At 44.8% G+C, this 19,929-nt stretch overlaps 1 protein-coding gene across 2 annotated transcripts in view; it reads left to right on the forward strand.

The window, feature by feature from the left end:
- LOC310775230 (glutamate receptor 2-like) overlaps positions 1–19,929 on the forward strand; it is a gene marked incomplete at its 3' end in the record, with an annotated part of 221,612 nt that overhangs the window by 126,680 nt on the left and 75,003 nt on the right. For both annotated transcript variants that reach the window (XM_083635345.1, XM_083635346.1), the window contains 2 exons: positions 1,860–2,002; positions 18,626–18,841. In XM_083635345.1, the coding sequence (XP_083491471.1) occupies positions 1,860–2,002; positions 18,626–18,841 (359 nt within the window). The remainder of the gene's footprint in view (positions 1–1,859; positions 2,003–18,625; positions 18,842–19,929) is intronic.

The following is a 19,929-nucleotide window of genomic DNA, read 5'->3' on the forward strand; positions in this document are numbered from 1 at the left end:
GCAGAGATTCAGTCAGCCAAGGAGAAGGGGGAGAAGATCGGGCAGGCTTAGTGGTGAGTGGGCAAAGAGAATCAAGAGCGGAGGAGAGAGAGGAGAGAAGAGTGGTGGAAGCCTCGTCAGTGGACAGGAGAGCAAATAGCTCGGCAGGGGGAAGCAGGGAGAGGACGGTAGAAGAGAGGGAGTCGGGTGAGAGAGTTTTTAGGTTGCGTCGGGTGGTGGTAGAGTGAGGGGGAGATGGGTGGGAGGAGGGGAGGGGGATGGGAAGGGAGAAGGTGATAAAGTTGTGGTCGGATACAGGAAGAGGAGTCACAGTGAGATTAGAGGTGGAGCAGGATCTGGTGAAGACCAGGTCAAGCACATTCCTGGCTTTGTGAGTAGGAGGAGATTGAGAGAGGTAAAGGTCAAAGGATGAGAAGAAGTTAAGGAAAGGCAGAGATTGTAAGGTTACTGGCTGGATGTTGAAGTCTCCCAGAAGGTTGAGTGGAGTACCATCCTCAGGAAAGATGGAGAGGAGGGTGTCCAGCTCGTCCAGAAAGTCACCAAGCGGACCAGGCGGGCGGTAGATTACCACAGTGTTGAGCTTGATGGGTAGGGATATGGCAACTGCATGGGACTCAAAAGATGAGATAGACAGATGAGAGAGAGAGGTGACAGTGTAGGTCCATTTGGGAGAGATGAGGATACCAGTGCCTCCGCCACGGCCAGAGGCTCTGGGGGTGTGCGAGGCAGCAGAGAGAGCTGCAGGAGTAGCAGTGTTTTCAGGAATGATCCAGGTCTCTGTGAGAGCTAGGAAGTGGAGGGTTTGAGATAGAGCATGAGCCGAGATGGTCTCAGTTTTCTTAACAGCCGACTGACAGTTCCAGAGACCTCCGGCAATAGTAAAAGGACTGTTTGCGCGCTTAGGGCAGGAGAGATTACCGGAGTTACTACACCTGAAGCTGCCGTGTCTACGGCGTCTGTGGGCTGAGGTTACAACAGGGATGGGAAGAAAACACATAGTTAGGTAGATGAGTAGGTAGAATAAGAGAGGTAGCAAAAAACCCTATTCTCTGGCCTCCCCTCGATGGACTCCCGCAGAAAGGCTCCGTTGTCTTTGTGCCCGAGTCTTCGTGCCGCTTACCGCTGCCGCTGTAGACTGACAGTGTTCAGAAATACTGGTTCAACAGGGCTACAAGCCACGCCTATCCAATCAGCCCCCCTCGTTCACAGGAGGGGTGAATTGATGTCACCTGAGAGCAATCCACCCGCTGCCCAGAGTTTCACTCAGAGACACAACTAGCCTAAAAGCAACTACTTTTTAGAATAGAAGATAGCAGACAGAAGTAACACAGCTTAAAACACTTACCCACTGAAGCCAAAGTTAAAATCACAGACAGGTATCCAGAGAAGATCAGCTCTTATGTCAGACAACTAAAAGTGTACTTTTCCTTGGTCCCTAATAACTTAAGGGTAACATTAAAGGGATACACCACTTTTATGGAACTTTAGCTCATCCCCCCCACATAATCAAGATACACATGCCTTACCGGCACTGTCCGCTCAGTTGAAATGAAATGTTAATCCAAAATGCACATAATCTGTCTTTTTGGAAGGAAAAGAGGTCGGCGGCTATGTTTGGAAAGTAGTGCCGGCTACCTCTACAAAAGATAAATTAAAGCTAAATGAATGTGATAGAGTCCTTAAAGCATGAATGAGCAGTTAGAGTTCAAAGAGGGCATGGTTTCACCAAACTGCTGTTTAAAACAAATGACAGTTGCACTTGGAGGTATAGCCAATCCGTTTGTTTACGAACATGCTGATTCCTCCAAAACTGTTTCGGTGTTTTTGTTTGTTTGTTTGTATTTTCTGATCTTACCTAGGTTACTGTGTTGATCTCGCTGCCGAGATTGCAAAGCATTGTGGGATACGCTACCAGCTAAGGATTGTGGGAGATGGCAAATATGGAGCAAGAGACGCAGAAACCAAGATCTGGAACGGAATGGTTGGAGAGCTGGTGTATGGGGTGAGATCAAACACACACGCACAGCACACGCGCGCACACACACACACACACACATACACTAACACATTATTTGTGTCCTTAATGTGAGGTTAGTGATCATCTCAGGTTAATGCATACAATACATAATCTAGCCTGGTAAAACCATCCAGATTACATGAATGATCAGTCTGCTCCCCAGCAATTTCCAGAAATTACAAAATCCCGCTGGCGAAACAGTATGGTGGTTCCCAAAGCAACGAGCAGTAATGTTAATGTTAGTAGAGTAAACACCGTAAAAGCCGTAGCCATACAGCCAATACATTTTACCTGGGGACCTCAACGTCTGTGTTCCTGGCGGTGCATTCGCACGGGATAAGGAAAGTCTGTGTTTTACTTGAATTTACTGAGCCTCCAGCTCACGCCGACCAGTCGCCCGCCACTCTGCTGTGTTTTCCGCGTAGAGTCTATGGGATAGACAGTGTGGAAGACTGCCGACAGAAAGCGTGCAGAGAGCAACATGATGACTGTGATCGCCCCTCTTTCTCTTGTGGGAGGATGACAGACAGCAATCAGACATCAGGGTGACAGAAACAGGCTCTTTATGGAAGAAGTCATTTGTTTTATTAACAAAAACATCACTCACATAACACACAATGGGAACATAACCTGGGACATTGAGGGGGGGAGGGGGGACAGAAAACCCCCCAGAGAAAACAAAAAACTAACAAACCACCCACAATAACCGGACAGTCACAGGACCTCTCTGTTTGGCGAAATATGGGTAGTTAATTATTGACGGACATTCCTGATTCGCATGGGATTAAGAGGCAATTATTACTGATGGCCAGAGGTCCCCAGGTAACACTTATCCCATGGGGATAGGGCTATAAGTGCAGTTATTGCAGAAATAAGTCCTATTTGCATGGGATAAGTATTATCTGTGGACCTCTGGTAAACTAAAATTGCCTAATAATAATCATAATAATTGATTGGATTTATATAGCGCCTTTCAAGACACTCAAAGTGCTTCACATATCAGGGGAGGGAGGCGGAGGGAACTCAACTCATCCACCACCGATGTGTAGCACCCATCTGGGTGATGCACGGCAGCCAGTTTGCACCAGAATGATCACCCCACATCACCTATTGAGGACTGAATGTGCCAATTAAGTAACGGATGATTAGGTGGACATGATTGAAGGAAGGCCTGTTTGGGAATTTAGCCAGGGTACTGCCGTTCCCCTACTCTTGCGAAGAATGCCGATGGGATCTTTAATGACCACAGCGAGTCAGGACCTCGGTTTAGCGTCTTATCCGAAGGACGGTGTTCGCTCTCAGGACAAAGTCCCTGTCTCTGCCCTGGGGCATTGCGGAGATTATTCATCATTCATTCACCCAACCACTGAGCTCCCAACCAATACATCCGTATTGGTTGGTCGTGCAATTGAAATCCAAAATGACACAGCCAAAGAAGGCTGTTTTTCCAGCTTAAACTTCGGCTCTGGCATGTGAATAAGGGCTCGGTATTGGAAACTACTACTATTTGGGGATACTCTGGGGCCCAAACTTTGGATAACAACATTGTGCAGGAGTTGTACAATACATGTATCTGTATTGTATAATATTGAAGTGTGCCTTTATTACTTTTTCTAACTAGTAATAATGTGAATTCTGAGTTATTTATATGCTTTGTCCAATCCAAATTGCTGGCGCTGTTCAATGGCGACCCGGTTTTGCTCTCCGACTCTGAGAGCGAACCAAGCAGAATTTCGCTCGTGATACTTGTACCATGAAGTGACAATAAAGTTAATCTCAATCTCAATCACAATCTCAAGTTAGGTACAGTTTTATTATGATTGATTCACGTGTATGTAGCTTGCAGCCATTTTAGCAGATGTCTGAAGTTGACTACGGTTGCTGCCCAAGACTCAGAATGAAGCCTGAGTCCCGCGTTGAGGCTAGTGTTAAATTAACCTTAACGTTTGTCAATTATAACTGTCGCGCAGCTGTTTATTTTCTGAGAGACAAAGAGAGAGAGAAGTTTTGATATGAGTGCGCACGTATACGGCTGCTGTCCTGTGTACTAGGGCTGCACGATATGAGGAAAATCTGCGATGTGGGATAACACTTTTCATTATTGCGATGACGATATGACCTGAGATTAAAAAAAAATAGACTTGCTATAAATAAACAAATATTAAAGGGTACATTTATTAGCTACAGTAGCATGTCTTTCTGCGTTAAAAGATACACAGCTAACATAGATCCCAAACATTGAATAGCCTATGTCCATTAAATAAAGAAATTGAGCAATTATTTGTATTCAAACATGTCTTTATTGAACATATCGCACTTGAATATGGAGCGCACAAGGATCAAACTCAAGAGATTCCGGTAGGCTACATTCAAGCAATTGGCCTGAAGTAAAACATTTTGTTTTAATTTTTCCTACAGTTGAATGTTGGAGCTTCACTGCAGAATAATATATATGCAGTAGGGTTGTGCGATGTCAACGAAATAGCCATCGTGATGGGGGGGGGGGGGTTTGGGGGGTGCTTGATTATAGGGATGCACCGGTCCACTTTTTTCAGTTCCGATCCGATCCGATATCTGAATTTGAATATCTGCCAATATCGATATTATTCCGATATCATCACTATTTTTTCTTGACTATACAGTACAGACAAAAATTTGGCCAATTGAAATTTTTTTTTAAGAAAAATACAACTTGCAAAAAACAAAATGAAGAAAAATATACAAGGCAAATGAGGATACTTATAAATCAAATCAGCACTATTTAGGCATTGCTGCTTTAAATAAGGGCCCTCTGCCTGTAGCTGGCTCCTACTAAGATACATTACTTAGTGTTTTGTAATCAATCATAACATTAGTTGTTAGGTACCTGCTTCATAATATCCCACAATAACAATTGGGTCATTAGCTATTTCCAAAACAATTTGAATTGATTCGTGAAAAGTAATAAATATACATTTATTTGCCAAGATATGTCTTGTGTGTCTTTATTTTTACTTAAATGTTTTGTGCAAATGAGTACATCCACGACTGTGTCGCTATATATGTGAGGCTACCGGCATTAACGTTACAATAATGCTATGATCTGATGCTGACATCAGAGAGGGCGAGAGAGAGAGAACGCAAACGCAAACAGCCAGGGCAACACAGACAACTTCACAGTAATCCCTTTAGCCTTCATGTTGTCTGATGGAAGTTTATTCTACTTCTGGAATGTACTCTCGAAACGCCAAAAAGCAAGACAGCAACGTATAATGTTTGCAAAGCTGTCGTTCCGAGGGGTGGATGCTCCGTTGCGTTGTCTGAAAGCAGTAGCCAAAGAGACAGACACACAAAACACAAGCCGAAAGGAGACACTCGAGGAGTAACTTCCAGCAGTCAACACGAAGGCTAAATGGATTAGTGAGAAGTTGTCCGTTTATCTACTATTTCATATCTCCACGCCACGGGCATATTACGTTAGCCGAGTCGGCTCAGCTGAGCTCTGTGTACAGCCAGCCACAGTGCTGCGGCTGGCCTGGCTGCTAGTAGCTACAGGCTAGCGATCTGCAAACTGTGGAATGGAATTTCTGGAGACTGGAACGGAGGCGTGCCTCATGTTACATTCAGCGCGAGCGCGAGCCATGTAAAAACTGGATCGGCAGCACATGGCACGTGGATCGTCAAAATCCGATCCATGAATTACGTCAGTATCGGCACCCGATACCGATATTGGATCGGATCGGTCCCATCCCTACTTGATTAATTCATGATTTATGAAGTCGCTGCGAAAGCTACTGTTTGGCTGCAAGTTCACAACAGGACACAACATAGACACCACCGGATAGGCTACTACTATGTTAAGGAGAGATAGAAACACAGCAGCCTGTACATAATTAGGGGCAGTGGTGGCCCAATGGTTAGAGAAGCGAGCTTGTGACCAGAAGGTCGTCGGTTCAATCCCCGGGACCGGCAGGATAAATCTGGGTGGGGAAAGTGAAAAGGCAGCGCTTGCCCCTCCCTCATTACCACCACTGAGGTGTCCTTGAGCAAGGCCCTTAACCCCAACTGCTCCAGTGGAGCTGATCAGTGGCCAGCAGATCAGACTGTGGTTGTACTGGTCAGCTTCCAGGTATGAATGTGTGTGAGAATGTGAACAGGGCACTCCTGAAAAAGAGAGCATTGCTCTCAGTGAGACTCTCCCTGTATAAATAAAGGTAAAAAAAAAAAAAAAAAAAAAAAAAAAAAATGGAAGCGACTTCATAGAAACAGGCGAGTTGAATTGACAGTTTAACATTTTCACAACACAAATTACGTCTGCTCTTCATCTCCACCTCCCCTCCGCTCTACTCTGCTTCTGTGAAATGGGGGATAGGGTGTGCTTGTTTAACACTGCCCGCCCGACCATCTTTTATTTTATTAATTATGATTTTTTAAAATTCAAACAGGTAATTAATCACGTGGTCAGATGTAGAAGGATCAGAGGTCCGCCTTCCCTCCGCTCTACATACTATGGTGCACTTGTTTAACATCACCCGCATGTCCCAAGCACGAGTTGGATTTTTTATTAAATCACGTCACGATGGTCCGATGTAGAAGGCTCAGCGATCGATGGGGGTTGGCAACCCTAATGTGCAGAGTTTGACACTAGACATGAAAGACATGAAAGAGCATTTGCTCCTGTAATGTATTTTTTTTTTAATCACAACCGGAAAACACAGACCCATAAACACAGACCCCCCCCCCCATTCAAGGGCGTGTTCGAAAAAGTAGTCTATTCCCCAGAGGGAAAGTTGGCTTTGGAAAGGGAATTGCAAGATCTTCTGTTAAAAGAGGTGATCTCCCGAGTCCCTCTAGAGGAAGTACAGAGCGGCTTCTATTTCAGTTACTTCCTCACTGGGCTTCTCCTTCCAAGGGATAGCCTATCAATACAACCGGCTCCCCTTCGGGGGCGCACTAGCCCCCCAAACCTTTACGAAATGCATGGAGCTAGCCTTACGGAGAAAATGTATCAGAATCCTCCATTATTTGGACAACCTGATTCTGCTGGGCAAGTCAAGAGAACAGGCTGCCTTGCATACGAGGGAGATAGTACAGCATCTCCAATCACTGGGTTTTGCCATAAATTGGAGCTCTCCTCTCCCCAGTCAGTCTGTGACTTATCTGGGGATACACCTCGACTCCAGGGTCATGAGGAGGAGACTATCATCAGAGAGGGCGGAAACCCTATAGTGGGGCTCAAAACAGCACCTATAGGTCGCTTCCGGAAAGAAGCGCCAAAATTGGCACAAATACTCCTTCTGGACTGTTATTTTGATAAAAGTAACTGGCCACGCAGACATTTTATTTTTTTCCAAGATGGCCGCCATTTCCAGCCTGAAAACACTATTTTGGGGGCAACTTTGGGTAGAATTTTCCAATATGAATGATCTTGTTATCAAACCATACATTTATGACCACAGAGAAGCCAGATTTATTCCATGAAAATTTCAAAATGGCTGCCATTTTAAAGATGGCTGCCATTTCAGCAATTTTTACCATAGGATTTCACTGTGCAGGGCGATTTTGATGATTCTGGTGTCAAATGACAAGTTTTTAACTATGGAAATTTAAAAATTATACATCAGAAATCATTTGTATATCTCCTTTTACCATTTACTCTGCATATCTTTTCAAAGTAATGTGAAAATATGCATAAACAACAGTATTTTAGCACAACTTTTATTAGAAATGTATAGGAAATTGACATTTTATTTTCACAGGGAGCGATTATTTGGTTACAATTGAATATGCATAAGCTATAAATAAATAAATAAATAAATAAATAAATAAATAAATAAATAAATAAATAAATAAATACATTAATACATTAATCTATTAACTCATTGAGTGCCAGCCACTTTTGGAGAACGGACGCTCCCAGTGCCAGAGTTTCAGAGCGTTTTCAGTGATTTCTCGAGGCCCACAGAATATTGTGTGATATTACTATATAAACACCGAACACGCCCAAAGAACGATGAGACTCTCTTCTATCATCAGCAAAAAAAGGTTTATTGATATCATTTTCCCTTCTTTAGTTATGAGCCGGAGAAGATAGGTTGATTTCACCAAAAAGAGACGTTTCAAATTAGAAGCTGAGATAATTAGCCTTTTGTGAAATGAAGCATTTCAAGCACATGACTTACTCTGAAGCTAATATTTTCTGATGTGACACCTCAAAAATAATTTCCTTCAATAAAACAGTGAAAACAAAGGAATTTTGTTTGGCAAAATAATATTTTTTAGCTGCAACCAGCAGCGCTGGCCCCTGCGTGCGCTGCTGGTTGCAGCTTCTTGCTGGTCTTGATTTACTGCTGGTGGGCATCAGATATTCTAGCTTGTGTTTGCTAATCCTGTCCTGCTGTCTGGGTCTGTCTGGGTCGGTGTTGTATGCTGCCCTGCGTGCCCCCCCCCCCCTCAACTGCAAACCCCTCCTCCGTGGGTGTGTCTCTGGTGGCTCTCTGCTGAGTTTGCTCTGCACTGAAAAGTGCGCTACATCCAGCTTTTTTACAGCGTTCCGCGTGTATTTTTCACCGGCTCCCATCGCTTCCAGTTGAGAATAATAACAACTCCACAACTAATCATGCGGATGGGCTATCGCAGCGGACACGGAGGGGCTCAATTGTGGCAGCAGATTGGCTGCTGCAGGCACAGCTAACGTTATGCTTCATGCATATTGATGCATACCGATGCGATTTCCGTTTCCCCATGACTTCTTCTCTCTTTTTTCCTCGCCTTTCTCTAATCTGGAGAGCACTGTCACCACCTAATGGGTTGGTAAAATAGCTTTTACACATTCAACATCCACCATACTTTCACAGGAGATGGATCTGGCTTTGATCCACGTCCCACCGTCAAAAAACGCAATTGACGACAATCGTCGTCATTGGCACTCTACGTTAGTATTTGAATTGACGACGATTGTCGTCATTGGCACTCAATCAGTTAATTAATAAAGTACATTTGATCTAATAATTACCACTTTTATAAATGGACACCTTGCTGTAAAGTAATTACATACATTTTTGCTAAAACAATAAATAGCTTTGAAAGAATGAGAGTCAAGGTGGGGACAGGAAATCAACGGGGGGGGGGGGGGGGGGGTCATCTCCTGAGTGTCCTGCAGGTGGTGCAGGCTGGCGCTGGAGTAGTCCTTGACACTACAGCTGCTAGGCAGGCTGACCCCTGAGTTGCTCATGTTGCTGGTGCTCCGCTCCAAGTAGCCCAGCTAAAATACTGTTGTTTATGCATATTTTCACATTACTTTGAAAATATATGCAGAGTAAATGGCAAAAGGAGATATACAAATGATTTCTGATGTATAATTTTTAAATTTCCATAGTTAAAAACCTGTCATTTGACACCAGAATCATCAAAATCGCCCTGGACAGTGAAATCCTATGGTAAAAATAGCTGAAATGGCAGCCATCTTTGAAATGGCAGCCATTTTGAAATTTACATGGAACAAATCTGGCTTCTCTGTGGTCATAAATGTATGGTTTGATAACAAGATCATTCATATTGGACAATTCTACCTAAAGTTGCCCCCAAAATAGTGTTTTCAGGCTGGAAATGGTGGCCATCTTGGAAAAATCAAAATGTCTGTGTGGCTAATGACTTTTATCAAAATAACAGTCCACAAGGAGTATTTGTGCCAATTTTGGCGCTTCTTTCCGGAAGCGACCTAAAGGTGCTGTTTTGAGCCCCACCAATGGTAAAAAATAGCTGAAATGGCAGCCATCTTTGAAATGGCAGCCATTTAGAAATTTACATGGAACAAATCTGGCTTCTCTGTGGTCATAAATGTATGGTTTGATAACAAGATCATTCGTATTGGACAATTCTACCCAAAGTTGCCCCCAAAATAGTGTTTTTGGGGCGGGAAATGGCGGCCATCTTGGAAAGATCGAGATTTCTGCGTGGCCAGTTACTTTTATCAAAATAACAATCTAGTATTTGTGCAAATTTTGGCGCTTCTTTCCGGAAGCGACCTATTTTACATTGAAAGTGCATTTTTTGAGCCCCACTACTACTCTCCCTCCTCTATCAATTCGCCCCAGGGGCCACAGTGACAGCCCTCACTGTGATGCGCTTACTGGGGACAATGGCATCGAGTCACGTAGTGGTGGCACTGGGTCTCCTTCACATGAGAAGGATAGTTTCATGAGAAGGATAGGTTCAATCGAATGAAAATAGACCCTATACGACACAAGAGACGTGTCTTGAAACCCCCCACTCACCCCCCCCCCCCCCCCCCCTCTATTCTCCCAGATCTGGAGTTTTGGGGGACCCCCAACAGACTCTCAGAGGGAGTCCCTCTGGGGAGAGTGACGTCACACGTGACTGTGTTCACGGATGCTTCCCTCTTCGGTTGGGGGGGAATGTTCAGGTCCCAGGGAATTGGGGGACAGTGGGGACATCCCCCCTCCCTACACATACATGTCCTGGAACTACTGACAGTGTCAAAAGTGCTGAAGCACTTTGCCCCTCAGCTGTCAGGTTATCGGCCCGCGGGTGTTGTTTCTTTGAGTACCACAAGCCGAGTGCCATCCAGTTCCATTGTATTGGATCTCTACAGCCGATATCTCAAAAACTCAGGCAACTAACACAAAACGATATAGGTGGATAGGATCTTTTATCACATGCTGGTCAGAACGGACAGCACAACTGCAGCGGCGTACATCAACCACCAGGAGGGGACACACTCCGCCACACTCCTGGAAATAGCAAGGGATTTGCTGATGTGGTCACAAACACATCTGTTATCCCTCAAAGCTCTTTTTATTCCAGGGGTGGAAAATCAAGCCGCAGACCTTATGTCACACGGCGGTCCTCGGCCAGGAGAATGGAAGTTGCTACCTGATCTAGTGTGAGGATTATGGAGCAGCTTCGGCAGGGCAGAGGTGGACCTCTTTGCAAGCAAAGAAAATGCGCAGTGTCCGCTGTGGTTCTCCCTGAACACACGCAACAAACCTACTCTAGGGGTAGACGCATTCGCCCAAGTCCCTCCTGTATGCCTTCCCTCCTGTCCCCCTGATTTCACATCTCCTAACGCGGGTTCAGGAGGAGGGCCTATCCTTGACACTGGCAGTATCAATATAATGATAATTGCACCAGAACGCACAAATGCGTCATGGTTCCCAACCATGATCCAACTCCTGAGAGGCAGACCATGGCTGTCACAGCTGGACGGAGCCATCCTCCAGCCCCCGGTGCTGTCTCAGCGCCTGTGGGCTTGGCCGTTGAATGGGAGCATCTGACAGGGCTTGGCCTGTCACCTAACGTGGTACGCACCATTCAAAGCGCCAGAGCCCATTCCACTACCACGGTTTACGCAGCAAAATGGGCTGCTTTCCAATCCTGGTGTGAGGGGAAGGGAGTGGAACCCACGTTGTGTTCCCTCCCCACTATCCTCTCATATTTGCAATCTCTGGCGGACAGAAATCTGCCTGCGGAAACCATTAAAGGTTATGCAGCAGCAATTTCGTCATGCCACGAAGGTTTTGGTGATAGAACAGTTTTCTCCCATAACCTTCTTAGTAGATTCTTGAGAGGTTTGAGATGCAGCAGACCTGTCCTGCGCTCACTGGCCCCCCAGTGGGACTTGCCCTTGGTGCTGCGCAGCCTTGGAGAGCCTCCTTTTGAGCCTATAGATAAAGATATAGCTCAAAATGCTCTCATTAAAAACAGCCCTCTTGTTGGCTCTCACCTCAGCCAAAAGAGTGAGTGATTTGTGCGCTCTGTCAGTGGCACCATCGTGCCTGTCTATCAGAGCGGAGGGAGGATCGGCCATTCTGTTGCCAAATCCCTCCTTTATACCAAAGTCTCTGAATAGCTCTTTCAGATCAAGAACTACCTCCTTGGAGGCTTTCTGGCCCCCTCCTCACAGGGGCCACTCTGAGGAGGTGGCACATCGCCTGTGCCCAATACGCGCTCTGGCGCAGTAAATTTTACGCAAGGCAGAAAGTAGGCGGACACAACAACTGTGTGTCCACTACAGAGTCCAGTCGCCCTATACACACAGCGGCTCTCCCACTGGCTTTGTGATGCTATCACACTCTGTACTGGGAGCATGAGAAAGAAGGTAATACCTCTTTCAAGGCTTCTTCAAGCACTAAATAGTGCAGACCCGGGCGCTGTACGAGAAAGCGACCACTGCTCCTGGCCTGCCCCTTGGAGGAAAGGAGATGCCTGGATGGGTTAAATGCAGAGGACACTTTTCACCGGCCACCGTCAGCATGAGTGTGTTGTGGCCGCATGCATGTATTGTGGTGTTCGTGTGACAATAAAAAGACGGGCTTGTCCGTTACGAGCAGACAATTGGACTCGAGTCATAGGGACTCGGACTCGAGTCGACTCGAGTCGCAAATTTGACGACTTCCGACTCGACTCGGACTTGGAAGGTAAATACTTGAAACTTGACTCGGACTTGGAAGAAAATGACTCGAAACTCGACTCGGACTTGTGACAAGATCAGCCGAGTGCACCAGCTGGGCGTACGCCTAGGTTTACACGCTACGTCCGATGTAGAACTCAAAGTTACGACTAACTTAATTTTATGACTAGTGCACCCTGTATGCGCTGCGTCTGTGTATGGAGCAGGCGTAAAAGTTACACCCAAATGCATCTTGATCTGCGCGTGATGCGGCCGGAATCTTCTCCAAAAATATCGATCGATATGTGCTGTAAAATAGACGTTTTGGGCGCAGGACCTCCGCTCGTCGGCGGGTTTTAAGCTGATGCGTCGGAAGATCTTTCAATTTCTTCCTGACTTCGTCAACTGCCCGCAGTGCGCAGTCTGCCATCGCATTCAGTAGGCTACTGATTGCACTTGTGATCAAACTGCTTGTGTTGGCGATGTTAAATTGAGCTGTGACAACGTTTCTATGCTTTGAATACAACTCTATAAGTTTGAGCTGAGTTGGAGCTGTCTGTCAGCTGTCTCTAGCTCGTCTGAGAGAAGTGTGTTGCTTGGCAACAAGCACGTATTAATGTGAACGCGCATGTCCGCAGCCTAAATAATCTCTGCCTTGTCATTTTTTCTAACCTGTGACTCGACTTGACATAACCTGTGACTCGACTCGAGACTTGACTTGAAATAACATTGTGACTTGACTTGACTTGACTTGCCGACAAAAGGAAAGACTTGGGACTTGCTTGAGACTCGGGACCAATTGACTTGAGACTCGCTTGGGACTCGGATCAGAGGGACTTGGACAATTGTCTGGTTACGAGAGAGACCCTAAACCAGGGGTGGGCAATTATTTTTCATGGGGGGCCACATGAGAAACCCAGATTGTTGCCGGGGGCCGAACAAATATTGTCATGCCGTAACCCATGGATGGGTAACTTTGATGATAGAGAGGGCCACAAAAAATGTATTTGCTACCAGGTTTTGCTGAGGGCCGAACGGGGCCAGCGTGAAAAATTTGGTGCATTTGAAGCCACGTTTAGAGGAATAACTCATTTTAAATTAACAGTTGTGATGTCATTATTCAGTCTTAACCACCAATATTTCATCCTTTTCTCACTCACTCCTATGTCACCACCTGCTCTCAGGGCTTGAAATTAAGTTTTTTGACCACCTGCCAATATGGCTGCTAGATTTTAAAGTTACCAGCCAATTAGAATTTCCACTAGCCAAAATGTTTTTCTTGAAATAAATCAAAATATGAGTGGGTTAATTTAAGCATAAGTATCAGTAAGTGGCCCGGGATAATCAAAGCCTGTGTTGAGGGTCACACGAACAAAAATGCAGTCTTGAAGCTAAATAAATCCAAAACCAATGAGTTAATTATTTAAATTTCTAATTCAATGTAGCCTTTTAGTCATAAAGATTATTGAAAGATATTCCATATTCCAGACTGAAATGCTATAACAGAAGTGGAGTATTGGCCAGAATGACATGAACATTTGGACATTTATTCAGCGGGTATCTTGCATGTTGGGTTCAGGTGCACTGTGTAAAAAAAAAAAAAAAAAAAAAAATTTTTTTTTTTTTTTTTTTTTTTTGCAATTCCATGGCGGGCCACACAGGTGGCGCCCGCGGGCCGCATCCGGGCCGCGGGCCGTAATTTGCCCATGTATGCCCTAAACTAAAACATATGGTAGGGCAGGCGCGGACTGCACCATTGGGAGTGGCGGGCCATTTCCCAGTGGCCTGGCCTGGCCTGCATTTGTTTTTTCTGCCCGCAGTGCAGCCAGGCAGGCCAATATGTATAAGTGTTCCTAGTTGAGCGGATAGCAGGCAGGCAGGCAGGCAGGAATAAGTTAACTTGTCAGTCAGACGCTGCTCAGATCCCAGCGCGGCTGGGCGGGGCTTGCTGTTCAACTTATTCTCCCTATCCTTTTCATATATCTCATAAAACATCTCCCCTTTGATAACCACACCTGTGACCTGCCCCCCGGGCCCGGCCTGCGAGGATGCTGGGTGGTCCAAACGTAGATACCCTGGTCCCCCTCCCGTCCGAGGGCGCGTGGCCTAAAGGCCCAATTATACTCTACGTTAAAGACAGAGACGGACAGAGCCTTCTGTCCGTACTCTGCGTTCATTTCGTGCGTTTTCTGTCCGTCATCTCAAAGCTTACGGATACGCATGAAACGGAGTAAAACCACACACACACTCATGCATTTGACTCTCTACTGCCCACTGGTGGATGTATTGCTTAACATGATACCAACGTGAAAGACGCATGGAAGCATGTGGACAGTGACGATAATAACATTTGAAACGGATGCATCTATTTACGTATGAAAATGGAATATAAATGAGCCATTAGACAGACATTTATGTCACCAACCATGCTAATACATCCGTCTATAAGCCACTAGACCAGTGGTTCCCAAACTGGGGTACGTGGAGGTACTACAGGGGGTACTTGAGAGAAAGGGACAAAACGTGAGGATAAATCATGAAAATAAACAAAACTTTAAAATAAATCTGCTCAGGAGGCACTAATTGCAACTCTTTCACTCCATTTCTTGTTTTGTAATGTTATATTCTTCAAAAGGTGAGTGTTCATTCAGTGGATGATATGCTAGTTTTCTCTTGCAGTTTTCTAAGCAAAATGTTGTAGTCGGGTAAAGGGGGTACTTGGATTGAAATCAGGGAAAGGGGGTACTAAAGCCAAAAAAGTTTGAGAACCACTGCACTAGACCAACTGTGTCATAATGTGCGTTGACGAGATCGACCCCTTTATCCAATAGCCTTTGTAAAAGGGGCGGAGCTAATAGAAAATAAACAAAGGTTTTAAAGTAAACCATAGTTTATACATATTAGCGCAGCCCCTTTTACAATTGGGGCACACTACTTCCACAGAATAGTGAAGAAAAATGACTATTTTGGGAGTAGATCATTGGGCGCACCTTCCTTTTATGCCACAGAGCGGCCCCGCCAGGTGATGCGGCAAAAGGGGGCGGGCCCATAGTTGGTGGCACCAAATAGGAAAAATCTTCAGTCATCACTGACGCGAGGGATTACTATCCAATAGGCACAGCCTTTGTAAAAGGGGCTGCGCTAATATCTATAAACTATGGTTTACTTTAAAACCTTCATTTTGCAGTCTTTGGACTTCATAATTGGCCATAGGTTGCAGACAGTGTACAAGTTTCTCCTCACTTGGGCCCACATTTCGGTGAAAGTTGCAAAGCCGTAGCGCGTATGCCTGATTTTTTATGAATTTTCTAAGTTTGAAACTTTAGACAGTCGCTGTAGCGCCACCATCAGGACTATTGGCGCCAAATGGACCTTTGTGCAAAGTTTGGTTTATTTTCATGCATGGGAAGTCCAACTTCCCAGGAGAATAATACTAATCATATAAAAAAATTATAATAATGGCAAATACAGTAAGTGGCCATGCCGCTTCGCTGACCCGGCCACTAATAACAACAATTAAACAAGAAGAAGAGTATGCATCAGCAGAGTTTCTCGGTGGAAAAGACGTTTTCGCCATTCTACCGAGTGGATTTTGATTGGATTTGCTGATGCTGATTGGCTGAAGGAGTTTGTCAAGGCAAGTACTCCCGCCCACTGAAATCACTGGGTGGCTCGGAGTCCAGACTGATGCGTGGATCCAACCAGCATGTGAGGTCAGCATGGTTTTACCAGGCTATTCACCTTATGTTCAGACCTTACAGTGGGCCAAATTCTTCCGGGTCCTTTTAACACTTCCGGCGGTCACTGCGCAAAATAAGAGAGTTGTTTTTGGAGCGGACAGTGAATGGGTAAAATAAAGAACGTAGCCTACTACTTTGAGCCGGTACACAGCAAGCAAGCGAGTATCCACTGTTAGCCAGGTCAGATAACGTTATCGTCGACAATGACGAACACTTTCTTGTAAAACATACCTGGACTCCAACAAAGAAAGCTTCAGATAGTTGTCTCTCCTCCGAGGCAGCGCGAGCCACTAACGTCAATAAGACCCGCAGACGTTAACGTAATTCCCTGGAATGCGAGACTTAACGAGCCAGTTACATGGCGTTGCATTCTTAGACATTGCCGTTTGCTTTTATTTGGTATGTTACATACAATTGGCTAAATTATTAGTTAATTCAGAGTTAGATGATATTGGAGCAGCGCAGCCATTTTTTATTTTATTTTATTATTATTTTTAGCCGGAAGTTTTGATACGGCCACACAACTGGGTCAAATGGGCGTGGCTACATAAGGTGAATACATAACATAACAGAATGTGAGGTCACGTGATTAGCATGCATAACATAACAGAATGTGAGGTCACGTGATTAGCATGGTTTTACGAGGCTATACATAACATAACAGAATGTGAGGTCACGTGATTAGCATGGTTTTACCAGGCTATACATAAGCGAGCTCCCTGTAAAAAGACACATTTACAAAACTTGAAAAACTAAAGCTCAAAGTTGAGTTTGTCTCTTTCTCCATTCTCGACAGAACACTCTAGTTCATGTAGATACTGCATTGTTACACACTCTCTGTCACTAGCGGTGGGAATCACCAGATGCCTCACGATACGATATTATCACGATACTTAAGTCACAATACGAAAGTATTGTGATATGCGATATTTTTTCCTGATTTCCCCCCAATTTCCCCCACAATTGTACTTTGCCAATTTCCCCCTGCTGCCCCGGTCGCTGCACCCCTTCTGCCAATCAGGGGAGAGCCGTAGACTAGCACCATGCTTCCTCTGAGACATGCGCAGTTGCCAGTCGCTTCTTTTCACCAGACCGACCAGAGGAGGCGCAAGTGCAGCGAGCAGGACACATACCCCTAATCCGGCTTCCCACCCGCAGACACAGCCAATTGTGCCTGTATGGACGCCCGACCAGGCCGGAGGTAACAAGGAGGCCGGAGGTAACAAGGGGGTGCGAACCTGCAACCCTTGTGTTGGTAGGCAAGAAATCTACTGCTGTACTACCTGGACGCCCTAGCGATTTATTACCTTTTTTCAACTGCAAATGATGTCCCCAAAGGAAAACAACTTTGTCAACATTGGTTTGATCTAATGAGATCAAGTTTCCAGTCTGTTCACTGTTCTCACTTCAATCATTCTTATTGCAGCAAAATGGGATTGTCAAGCAGACAAACTGACCAACACTGTTATCAAAAGATGTCATAAATGTTGCATGCATCTGACAATTTATATAGACGGTTTTAACTTGACACCATAAACATTCTGAATTGCCCTGGCCCAAGTTTACTTCCTGTTGCAGTGTTTGCTAATTAGGGATGGGTACCGAGCACCAGTACCAACAAAAAACTGTGTATTTTTGGGTATCGTTCCTGATTGGTCGGTACCGGCAGTATCGATAAGGTCCTGGATGTTCGGTGCTGCTGTTGGTATTTTCTTTTTCTTTTTTTTCTTTTTTTACCATTGCCCAACGATGATGAAGCATCACTAGGTGTTTGACGTTGTATGTTTAAAATCCCTATCCTGTCACTATGCTTGCAGCAGGTTGAAAATATTTAAAAGATCACTAGTATATTTGGAAGAAAAATAGTTTCATGATAAGGGGGATTGCGCTTTTGAATCACAACAACAGAGTCTTAAAGATAAAGCGAGCGAAAAGATAAAGCGAGCGACTGCCTTGTGATGATTGGGAGGGACTCCACATAACTTAACTGACTCCATCGCGCCAGTTTGTTTTCTCTGGTCTAAGGGCTCCAATTTAAAAAATAATTGCATATTTCTACTAGATAGTTGTAGTTGACCTAGGTTTAATAAATCATCATATTCACAGCTGTGAAATAGGCTTTCTCAGGAATTTAACTTGTAATAAGTACTAACAAAATAACTTGTCTTTTTATGTCATGTCTTTATTTTTTGCACCAAATTATGGAGAGTAGTATCAAGAAGAATATTGATAATTATTGGTATCGATAAGCAGTATCGGTATCGATAAAATCCAAATGATACCCATCCCTATTGCAAATGCAATAGCTGACAGGAAATAAGCTAGGTTTCAAACTGCTCCCTACACAATTGCATCAAAAGCGTCTACAATAAAATAATGTGATACTTGGCATTCACAGGTGAATATATGATATATTGCCACACAAAATATCAGGATACTATGCTGTATCAATCCCCCCACCCTGTCTCTCTCCAATAGAAAGCAGATATTGCCATAGCTCCACTGACGATCACCCTTGTTCGTGAAGAGGTGATAGACTTCTCCAAGCCTTTCATGTCTCTGGGAATCTCCATCATGATCAAGAAGCCACAGAAATCCAAGCCAGGAGTCTTCTCCTTCCTGGACCCACTGGCCTATGAGATCTGGATGTGCATTGTCTTTGCCTATATAGGAGTCAGTGTTGTACTCTTTCTGGTAAGGGTGTGTGTGTGCTGCATGTGTGTGTCTCAGGGTTTCCGTTATCCTGTAATTGCATTTTCTTTTATTACTGGAAAAATCTGTTGAAGTTTGAAATATTTAAATAGTAGGTGTAACAGGGAGTATGTTTTCCTGTAGGCGCAGATTAAAGGTCCATTCTGTAAGATTTGGGAAGAAATAATTGTGCACAAAGTGTTTTTTATTACCAGTGAGTGAATGCTCTGTAACGCAACGTAACTTCGGCTCCTCTCGGTTCGGGGTTTCGTGGAAAATCAGCCGGATGTGACGTTCTGCGCGTTCACGAGCCTGCCCCTCAGTGCTTCAGTTCAGCCAGTAAATACAGCAACGAAGAAGAAGGCTAACACAGGCTAACATTATGTTCACTAGCTAATGCAGTAAATGAATGTCAACAAACAACAACAACACAGTCCAGTAAAAAGTCCACACAGAAAAAGAAAAAAGATATAGATAACGTTCTACCTGCTTGCTCACGCGGCTATGGCTAATGGATTTACCACCCAGAAGCTCCGCTAATAACGTTACCGTCTTGTGTGGATAAAGCAACAGTTCCAAATATGCCAAACGTTACTACCATTATGCTTATGGTCATGGAACATTGTTTGACTGACCGCAGTAACGGATCTGTTCTGTTTGGTTGCGTCCAGCTAACACAAGCACATTAGCGTCAGCTTGTTGTGTTAGCTGCTGTGAGGCTGCCTATTATAACGTTAGTTTGCTTGCTAACACCTAACATGGCTAACTAATGGTGGTCTCGACCTAGTTTCAAGATGAAGACCAGACACGCTGCCTCACATCATATGTAATCCTAGTGTGACGACAAGTGTAATCCTAGTGTGATGTCCATGTGACGCACTTGCCAATATGACGCCGGTAATGTCGTCAATGCCGAGGCTATGACGTGGCAGTATTTATAGCCATGCTCAGCATGTCATCCTCCTCTTTCCCTGATCCTTCTGGTCGCTGTACCTGAGCTGATCGCATCCCATTCTCTGAAGCTGTGTTTCACCCCACCCACCTCCCCAGTCCACCACCAATGTCTTGACTCCTGAAGTATCCCCTACGGG

This window comes from Poromitra crassiceps (genome assembly GCF_964638095.1).
Source record: "Poromitra crassiceps genome assembly, chromosome: 4".
NCBI classification, from domain to species: domain Eukaryota; kingdom Metazoa; phylum Chordata; class Actinopteri; order Beryciformes; family Melamphaidae; genus Poromitra; species Poromitra crassiceps.